The sequence below is a fragment of the Dermacentor andersoni genome, chromosome 1 (assembly GCF_023375885.2).
Source record: "Dermacentor andersoni chromosome 1, qqDerAnde1_hic_scaffold, whole genome shotgun sequence".
NCBI lineage: Eukaryota > Metazoa > Arthropoda > Arachnida > Ixodida > Ixodidae > Dermacentor > Dermacentor andersoni.
In genome coordinates this window covers 298,303,991-298,314,737 of record NC_092814.1, presented here as the reverse complement: position 1 = coordinate 298,314,737, position 10,747 = coordinate 298,303,991, and the positions used below count along the sequence as shown (strand labels likewise).

The 10,747-nt window shown below is 46.9% G+C and overlaps 1 protein-coding gene across 1 annotated transcript in view; it reads left to right on the top strand.

Annotated features, from left to right (window-relative positions):
- Positions 1–277: 277 nt before the first annotated feature.
- Positions 278–10,747, top strand: part of LOC126547704 (pappalysin-1-like) — a 73,028-nt gene continuing 62,558 nt past the window's right edge. Inside the window, exons 1-2 of the mRNA XM_050195659.2 lie at positions 278–492; positions 7,239–7,712. Coding sequence (XP_050051616.1) covers positions 7,310–7,712 — 403 coding nt within the window. The 5' untranslated portion in view covers positions 278–492; positions 7,239–7,309. The remainder of the gene's footprint in view (positions 493–7,238; positions 7,713–10,747) is intronic.

Below are 10,747 nucleotides of genomic sequence, written 5' to 3'. Positions count from 1 at the left end.
GCACGACCCAAGCCTTTGCAGCGCGTGCATCTCCGTGCATGCCTACTGCGGCAGGCGCGTGAAAGTGAGGTTTGTGCCGCAGACATCGCGTGGCGCGCATCCCTCCGCGGGCCGCTGCCTGCTTGCGCAACGGGAAGCGTCCACTTACCCGCGCCGCCGGCGAGTGCGCCCAGTGGACGACCGATGACGGACATGGGCTTATCGTAAGGTCGTCTTATCGCCGGCGGCCGGACCAATCTCGGCCACTTGGGTGCGCGGCGTTAGATTGACTGCCGAGGGCGGGCGCGCTGATCGCGTGTGCTCAGCGGGCTACCACAGTGCCGCCGCATTCCAGCCCGAGTGCCGCGGTACGCTGTCGCCACGGAATTGGGGCTGCCGGCTGTCAGAGGTTCACTGACCCGCCCGTGGGCCTGAATGGGAGCAGCCCCCTGCCCGCCACCGTGCTGCAGCTCAGCCAACCCGCGGCCTCCTCCACGCTGGGACGCACCTGAGGTCAGTCCCCGGCTCTGATTGACACGCGACTCGCACGCGCCCGGCCGCAGCTCCGATGTGGCACTCGGCACGTGTGTAGTGTGCCGCCAGTCAATGCGCTCACTCTTTACTTACCAGGGTGTCGGACTAAATAACGGCGTGCTCAACAGAACGTCTTGTTGAGGGTAGTTGGCCCATTCTTGCAAGTTTATAAACCGTATGCTTCAGACAGGAAATTATGGACATTTTAGGCGGGACAAGAACGGATCATGTGTTTGCGTTCTTTTGTCCCGTCTAAGGTGTGCGCTTGTTAATCCTGTCAGTTAGGCTGATTGGTACACCTTGCTAAAGAACATATTTAACAGTGCGATGCGTGACACAGAAGGAACCACAAGGACGGCACGCTCCGCCTTTGTGGTTCCTTCTTTGGGCTGTGACACGCTGTTCAATTTACTCGTTAGGACGAGTTTCCGATTTCCCGCTTACGGGACGAAGTCGTCTCTTTTACAGAAAACCCAGAAATTTTTGTGGGGCCCCGTGAATCAGCACACGCATGCCTCTGACTTTCAATATAAACTGACACACGCTAAGTATATATGATGGGTGCGTTGATTTGTTTAGTACGTTTTCTAAAATAAGCCCGAATTTTAGGTTGGTGGTGCAGTCGTGTCGGCTTTGCCTGTATTTGCCTCTTTCGCGTTGTCTACAGCATGCGTTCGCACTAGTCAGTCCAAAAGTGCACTCGCGGTCGTTTCTCCCAGATCTTAAAGCTCTATCATTGATATGGAAGGGGGGGCTCGGCAAGTTGCTTTTGTTTGAGCATAAACAGGCACCGACGGCTTTGCTGTGAGTGGGTAAATAATGTTTTGCTACCAGCGTTAGCGTAACTTTAATCCGAGTGCAGTGCGGCAAGTGCCGCGTTTGCTTGTTATAAAAGCAGCGACAAGTGCTCACTTTCAAATTATTGCGAAATATTTTTCTCAACGAAGCTTTCACCCATAGCATTAAGCCTGCCTTGATTTGTCATCTATGTTTTTCACTCGCGGCATCATCATCATCAACAACAACTGAATGCCGGTTGGTGCGGTTCCTTTCGGGCTGACGAGCACTGCATAATTCTCAATGAATTTTAGCAACAAATACTACCGGCAATAAATGAAAGTCAAACCAGCGAAAGAAAACTACAAAACGCATTTTCGTACACACGTTCACCAGTTTGTGACAGCATTGGCGTCATTCAAACTCACACACCGTGTGTTGCGGCTACAGTAGCTTATGCGCTTTGCTTCGCGGAGATACAGCATCGGACGCTGAAATAACTTATGAGAGATTGAGAAGTGCTCTCATTCACTGTTCCTCTTTCGCAGTCTAATTTATTTATGCTCAGCACAGATTTCAAGTGTATCGGGTCCGCAACAAACACCATTCATGTTTGAGCAATATACAGTTGAGCGCCTTTACAACGAAATCACCTGTATATATAACGAAGGAATAATTGCATTCTGGTTCTAGTGTGAGCTGTGTGGTGCGCGACTTCTACAACGAAGGTGACCTTATGACAAATGAATTCGGAGGCCCCAATCACTTCGTTACAAAGGCGTTCGACTCTACATTGTGGTGTTCTGTCCAGCCGTATATGTAGAACTTTTTTTATGTGTGGTTCGAGAAGAAGCAAACCTTACGCACCTGATTGAGGTAGCTGATTCGCATCAGCTAAGTTCCCTTTAAGTGTGTATCATAAATGCTCGGATGCGACATACAGCGGTTTAGGACGAACTCATGGGCTGGATCCCTGGTCGGGGCGGCCACACGTCAAATCGGTAACATGGAAGAATAAAAATGTAAGAATTGTATGGTCAAACCTATTTATTATTTAGTTGTTTCATGGAGGGTTCCTGCAGCAGAACCTTCAGGATCACTTCACTAAAGGCAGTGAGCTGAAAATGTTGTTGGAAATGACGCTAACTCAAGAAAACGCAAAATCAGCAAAACGTGACGCCGATTATTAAAATCAAGGATGGTATAGACAACAGATTTATGCGCTTTCATTGAAGCTTGCTTTTTATTACGTTTATGTTCACTGCAAAGTAGCTCCGCGAGCGCCGCACTTGACAGAATAGGCTTGATGGCTCAGACTCCGCAAACAGTGTGGTGCACTTATTTCCCTCTAAACTTAGTGCAATCTACGTTATGAATATCAACACATTATTTTCCACCTCTAAGCGAATCCTTCATGTCACCAATGCTTTCATAGGTTCCAGCGCAGGGTGTTGAATCATGTCGTTTCTTCTGTTAATGGATGCCTTATTCCTGAAATTCCGATAAGACTCTGCCGAAGTCTTAGTGAAGCCGAGATAGGCGTTCCTCTCCTTTTTTGTTTTTTTCTTTGCATCTTGGTCATGAATAGAGGCTAGGAAACGGAAGGGTAAGAACGTTATTGGGCAGTCCGTGTCATCTTAAAATTTATAGGACGCTTAAGTGAACTCCGTGGCTAAGGAAATTAACATGCTGTGATAGCGTCACTGTTTCCTTGACAAATACTGATTGGATTATGCTTTGTCGTGGACGCACCCTCAAAAAAATGACGTGACTGGCAGAGGCCATCGTCAGGCAGTGGGCATAAAAATATGCTGCTGATGATGAGCATGAAGATGACGACCGACATAGATATTATTTCTTCGCTACACTGCGTACAAAAACAAAAAAAAACGCAGAATAACGCACGTATTTCCTGTTTGCCATCGGTCGGCCCCCTTCGATAAGATTATGCCCGACCTCACGATGGCCTGGCATCTCCTCTTGCGCACAGTTCTAGCTTAAAAAAACATCTTTCTGATCATGGGTCGAGTAGGTGTAATAAGCCAAGCATAAAACAGACAAATAAGAAAGCACGTGGAAGATCAATTTCAATAAGGAATTTCAATGTAACGTCCGGAAGCAAACTGAGGCGTAGGAGAGACGATATAATGCGGGACCCCTGGTGAATTTGGACGACCTCAGGTTCTTCAAGTTGTGTGCAGGACACGACACGCAAGCGTTCTTACAGCCCGCGCCCCTTTGGGAATGCCGCTGGCCTTAAATCGAACCCGCAACCATGCTAATTAAGACACAGAAAACCGCAGCAAGTGCACGTGTAGTATAGGTATAAACGCCTCTAGAATCTGCTACACTAACATATCACAAAAAATCTAGTGCGAAGGCGTAGACAAAAAGCTCTAGGGCACCAAGAATCGCCTGCTGTGGTAGTTTCGAAGTGGCTTCGACAAACCTTCAAGCCACTACAACGATTCCGGCGCCACCGTATTGTTTTATTTTCTCTTTGTCACTACAGCGCTTAAACATGCGCTGATTCAGATAGATGCCAAATTATGTGCCGCTTACTTTACTGAGTCTGATTGATAAGTTATCCAAAAATATAGAAGACTATGATGCAGGCGAATCCCGCGTCGTAGCGGGAATCTCCAGTGTTGGCTTTTGGGGGTCGCGAATTCAGGTCGCAATTCTCTGCGTAATGGCGAACGCAGCAGGCTAACTCACATGGGACGAATATCTCGAGCTTATAATACCAACAGCATACGCTTTCTTTGTTGTTGTTTCGTTGAATAAGCAACTTAATATACATGTCTCGTTTGTACTTTGAGAAATTGTCAAACTCTGCGACGGAGCTGATATCATTGTTCTCACATTTGAATAAGGTTGAATAAGAATGAGTGAAATGGCGCTTTAGAGACTGTTTCTTCCAAGGCGCGTAGTGGTTCGCCTGCCACCTAATCGATTCAGTTACGCGACAATGTGGCAGCCGTTCACGTCTTTTATTTCTTGCTGCTGTGCCCATTTGCCTAGCACGTTATTCATTTCTTTCTTTTCGTCAATGTTATATTTTTTTAACTAGAACACTTTCATCTCGAGGTCTGCCGCGACCTTACTGTCAAAATATGCAACGATGCTTTGTCATCACTGACACATATTTTAATAGTTGTTGCCTTTTAATTTAATGCATTCACACTACCACGTGCTGTTCCGAGAATGCTCGCCATGCTTGAAAGAGAGGGGTCAAGACAAAATTATATTATAGCGAAAGCCGTATATGACTAACCTTCGGTAGCTTTTTCGGCGTCCGGCCACAGAAACTGACTTAGTCATTTCTAATAAAGCCATACACAATGGGTCTCATTGTTTGCTTTGTGTGATCGCGTACGGGTGCAGTGCGGCGACGCAGCTGTTAAAATACGGAACAGATTAAACCGCTTGCCGTGAAAAATAGTGTGACGTCAAGGTTATCGCAGTATATAAGCAGGAGAGGTATCGGCGCTAAAAATAGCTGCGTTATCGATGGGGCGGACACGTATAGTTCGTACACCCGGAGAACAACGTGCGCACGAGGAGAGCCCGAGGGAACAGCAACGAGAATGTAAGCGGCGCCGGCGCGAAACGACCACCGAAGAAGAACGTTCCCGCGATGCTGAACGAAAATTACAATCACGAGCCCGAGCACCTCCGAACGAGCAACGACGCCGTGACTCGCAACACACACACAAAAAAAGACAATCATTCCACTCTGTGAAGATGGAATGGCGGCGAACGCAATTTGCTTTTTGTTTGAGAGTTTTGACTGTCGTGAGCTTTCGCTGCCATTCCATCTTCACAGAGTGGTATGGTTGCCATTTTTCTTCCTGACCAAGAATCGGAGCAGGTGCAGACAAAAGAAACATCCCTGAGGAAATACGTATTTATCAGCCTAATAGTAGCTAAGACTCACTGAATTTGTAATTACTAATGTTAGACCGCCAATTGAAATTAGACATTCATAGCTATAATGCCAAGCTCATAGCAACATAGCAGGCCAATAAAAATATTTTATTTAAACTACACTAGCCCGAGGAGTAACGCCCCATCTTGCGCGCGAAATTGAAACCAAGCGTGTATAAGGAGCACACAGTGAGCAGGATAAAAAGCCCTCATTTAACGTACGCTAGGCACGAAGAGAGTCACATAACCATAATGGGTGAAGCAGCACCAAGCTACTATGCTTCACTTCTATGTTCCTGCGGCTCTCGCGTAGATGACGATTTTTCTCCATTTCAAGCATCACCTTTGATAGAACTTGAGCGGTGACGCCAATTTGCAATATTAGGACCGAATGTTAAACGCCATGGAGACGCTGTTAAGGCGCAGGCTTCAAAACCAAGATTACTGCTGTTTGAATCCAATGTACGCCACTAACTTCCAGTTTTTCCCTTTTTCCTACGTGCAGATGGTCTAAATATACAGTACGTCATCTAAGGATGCATTTATTTAACCAATTTCAAGCATCAGCTCTATCATAGATGGACGCTCGCTCGGATGCGTGAAATACACATTGCTTCAATAAACATGTTCGTTGAAGACGTGAGTACAGTCGCATGCATATTACTGCGTAGTTTCTTTTAATATAAATATGAAATGAAAGGGAAGATTGCTATACCATTATTGGCACCGGCTACTCTGTTTCCAGGACAAGCAAAACAAAGGCACAAAAAAAAGTCATATGCACTCGACAGTCAAATCAATAGCCCCAACATTTCGAAAGGTTGTATACGCAGTTTCGTAAACGAGTGAAAGTGTACGAAAGAGTCTCAAAATGCAACCCATAAGTTCAGTTCATATCTACGCAACACCACACACAACATACAGCAACACTAGAGGTGAGCTACACACATACAACATGCTATACAACCTCAGGTATCGAAAGAAAATGTGATAGTTGGGTCAACCAGGATACATGTAGTAAGAACCTAATACATTTGTTCTTTCCAAAACATAAAGATTTCAAGTCACAAGTGCAATTTACTGTAGCTCTATTGTTGGCCATGGACCAAATATGCTTTATATTCAGAGCGAAAAGTTTACGTTATACCAAGAATAAATCGGCCTGTAGTATTCGCCCAGCAGCATCGTGTCGCGGCCACTCAAAAAGCAGGTGTCGTACGTCTTCGTCAGCAGAGCCACAATGACATTGCGCACTAACCAATGCATTGAATCCTGTGTAAACATCGACGTGTGATTGTCTTTGCAAGCCGCAGACGGTGCATTAAAGTTATGCCAGAGTTTACACTGGATTGTGAAGCCTCTTGTCTGAAGCTTCTTGAAGTGCGAAATGTGTCTCCAAGATTTGTAATCACGCAAATTTTTACTTGCTTTAGCAACTTTTATGCTTAGTGCTATCACTGGATCGTGTCATTTTGTCTGAAGCCTCTTGGGTCATATCGCTTAGCAGGCAAAAACAAAAAAGTGAGAAAGATGAAAAAATACAGAGTTGTGTGCACCGGAATCTCGGAAGCAACAGCCGTCATTCGGCAAGTACATGCTAATTGGCTATTACACACAGAGGCTTCACTAATGCCTCAAGTATCTGGCCATTGCTAGCAGAAGTTCGTCGACATGCACCTTAGGGGAAAGGTGAACAAGAGCTATTATAGTGGGAATCACACTTGTCTATAGAGTGGTTAGGGCCCGTATACACAAAAAGGTCTACTGCTTTAGAATTCTTCGTAAAAGGAAATTCCAGGCAATCCTGATGCTGGACGTGTCATTTGCAAATGTGTCCCGCCAATGGCAAAGGTGCCTCGCGCAGTGCGCAGCTGCCCACTCGACCACTCAAGACAAATCTGATTCACACTGTACGTCAGCGGCACCGCTGACAAGAGAGACGCGAACTTGCCCTCGCAAGTCCGTCATTCGGAGCTTTCAGTTAAAATTTTTCAACTTTTCTTTCGTTCACACTTCAGGTTTGAGGACCTCCGGCGGCGCAAGGACTTGCGCCTCTGGTAGCCGGAAAAAAACACGCACGGTGACCAGTATGCGGGTGGCCGCCGCGCTGGCCCTGCTGTGGACCACGATGTGCGGGACGACGCTCGCCACGTCGCAAGAGCGCCAGCAGGCGTCAGCGCTGCGCGAACGACTGGAGCGCCAGGCCTGGTCCCGGTGCAGCAGTAGCGCGGGCTCGGCGGCTCGGGCGCCCACGGCGATCATGGGTCCCGCGGCGGTCGAAACCCCCCCGCGGGTCGTTTCTGGCGGCGAACGCCAGACGCGCCAGGCCGATCCCGGACCGGAAGCAGGTAACCGGGCCGCCTACCTGGTGTCGGCCACGGGCACCCTGGCAGCCGAAAGCACCGACGCAGGCCGCCTTCCGTGGCGACACTTCAGCGTGGCTCTGTGGGTGCGGCCCGAAGGTGGACAGCCTCAAGAAGCGGTCATCCTAGGTGAGTAACGACGGCCGCGGTCGGCACTCGCGAGGAAGTTTGCTGTTGGTCTAGTTGGAACAGTCTACTTAAACAAAAACAGCGTGTGTGTGTGTGTGTGTGTGTGTGTGTGTGTGTGTGTGTGTGTGTGTGTGTGTGTGTGTGTGTGTGTGTGTGTGTGTGTGTGTGTGTGTGTGTGTGTGTGTGTGTGTGTGTGTGTGTGTGTGTGTGTGTGTGTGTGGCACTACTCTGCCATCGAGGGCCGCTGAGCTGGGGGCGCTCCTTGCAACAGAGAATCGAGGACGCCGCTGCCGCGAGCAGTGAACCAGTGCAAGAGGTGCGGGTGAATCGAACAGGCCAGATATCATTACGTGCAGTTCGTGCAAGATTAAGTTGTTGAAATTTGCTCCGCAGCACACAGCGATAACTGCGGAAAGTTGGACATTCTAATAGCGAGTGCTCAAGCGTTTATTATCTGGCATGTCCGCAAGCGAAGCACGATAAAGCAATGCACGGCGTCTCTTCGAACTACTTTGATTCGTCTGAAGCACGTGTATCTTCGGGCATAATTACTTGGGCCTCTGCTTTTCCTGCTACACTATAATGATCTTCACCCATAGTTTCTGCAAAAAATGCGTTTTTATTCGCATGACTGCTTTCTCCATACGTTCATCGCTTACACTCGGATGAACGCATAGAGAAAGCAGACATCAACGTAAAAACGCATTTTTACCATAAACTGTGAGTGTAAATTAATATCCTGTAACAGGAAAAGCAGAGGCCCAAATAATTATGCCAATAGATACATGTGCTTCAGACGAATCTGAGTTCGAAGAGACTTATTGACGACAATCGGAAAGGAATCACTAATTCAATCAATTAGAGAATGAACATTTAATATAAGAATACATTTGTGCAGTAGTTGCAGTAAGTGAGAGTGTATAAATCTTTGGAATACCTGTGAGTAATGTGTCAGTCGAAGACCGAAGTCAAGAGCAAGAAAGACGTACGTAAATTCGGTCATCTGAATGCCGGTGCTGAATCCGCGCCGCGAACCACGCTAAGGATCATAGAGAATATTGTTAGGTTCAAGAAAGCTCGTGGTATGTTTGTGCCACGGCAAAACGTACCCCAGCTGATATGTCAGAAACCCGTCTTTACCTAGCGTATTATTCTGTTCAAGGGAACTCTTAGAGATGTAAACTATAGCTAGCTAGCCTGCTAAGCGTGTGCACCCGACGCGACGTTTGCCGTTCGTGCCACCGTCATGGTACCCGACGCATCCCTCAAGATTGTGTGCTTCAATAACTTGAACCAGTGAGAGGTTAACGACAGATGCGTGTAATTAACCAAGGGGAGCTTCTGCCCTTTCCTATGAGAGTTACAGTGCAAGATGAGTGGTTTCTGAAAATTGCCGTAATGTATTCGCTTGTCTAAAATCAACAGCCATAAGAAAATTTGTTATTAACGTTATCTGGGCTACAGAACTCTCTTTAGAATCCACACTTACCAGAACGTTCAAGATATTTCCTGAATACACAACGGCATCATCAACAAACAAAAGTGGGTTCGGACGTGTAAGGTATCTCCTGTAAATACTGATTTGAAGCAGCCGCTGAATGCATTAGCAATAACGTTTGATTTTTAGAACGACAGAAAGGTGAGCGCCGTTCGTGTTGTCCACTTCTCTACTCTTGGGTCCGTGTCTGCACGCCTTACCCTTTCTTTGCATTATGAACGTTTGATTGGCTGATCCCAGTTCCGTTCATGAAAAATGTATTTGTAGAAACTTGATCGGGAAAGATCGAGCTCCATTATTTCGGAGGGTTACTTTGAACAAACTCAGGCAAGGTGGCTTGGAAGTATAAGTCCTTCGCTGCATATGTTTTTTTACAATGTTTTCCTCCTTGACCGAGTTGAACTCAGCTCTCTGCAGGGAATCAACAGTACAATTTGTGCGCCGCAAATCTGGCAAGATGAAGCTGCAAGTGCAGTACTTCCCTGGTAAAAAGGACAGAAGTGGCGTTCTTAGGGCACCACATTTTTTCTCAACACGTGTTTTACTATATTCCCGAAACGCAAGAATAAATTATTTGTATCACAAAAAATGCTAACTCGTACAGATGTGTTAAACGCATTATTTCAGGTATAAATTATATACACTTCATTCAACGCTGCTGTAATGTCGGACACTGTTCTATTCCTATCGATGCCCGCGGCAACGGAGCAATGGACATGTACTAGTAAAACTTTGTGACCGCAGGTACTGTCAATACCCTCGATTTCAAAGCCTCGATCGTGTAAAAAAGAGGGCGTATATTCATAGAAAAAAAATGCAGTCTAATATCAGTTAACCTCCAGCGGTGTAAACGACTTGTTGCAGTCCTTAGGCTAAGCAAGAACTAACCGATTCTCGACAACGCGAAATATCTGGGCCAACAAATATCAGGCCTATTCTTCTTTTTTAAACTCTGCGCAACCGCTTTTTCCTGTTGTTCTCAATTTTTCCATGAACTTGGCGAGAAGCCTACCCCGCGGCCTACGATTGTCCTCTGCGTTCCCCGCATCACTGAGGACACGCGAGGCTGCCTGATCCCTTTACTCCAAAGGTTTCGTTCGTATATCGACGTTCATTTTTTGAACGAACCATGCGGAACAGGCGCTGTTCTGTGTGCCCATCGTGTGTGCGTTCTTCCTGTGTCTTTAGTACCTTTCGCGCTGTTTCAAAGAGAAACGTTAACCGACAAGCCAAACTGTCCATTTTGATATGTCCACGCAACGCCTCCTCCAGCTTGCATCATATTCAGAAGCGGGACAATCGCTCCTTACTGACTTTCTCTTCTTCTGCTCCCGTCTTCTCTTTCACTGCGGCACCGGTTTCAGCGAGTTCACGGTCGTTTGCTTGGCCGTATCACGCATTTGCGGTGGAGGCCTGCCAAGATGTTTGCAGTCGGCTAGAGTCGCTGCCTATCGGCAATTATCTGACCACGTGCCACGTCACCAAGGGATTTCCCAGCAAACAGCCAACGTTCTCTGAAACGCACGTGTTCTTACAA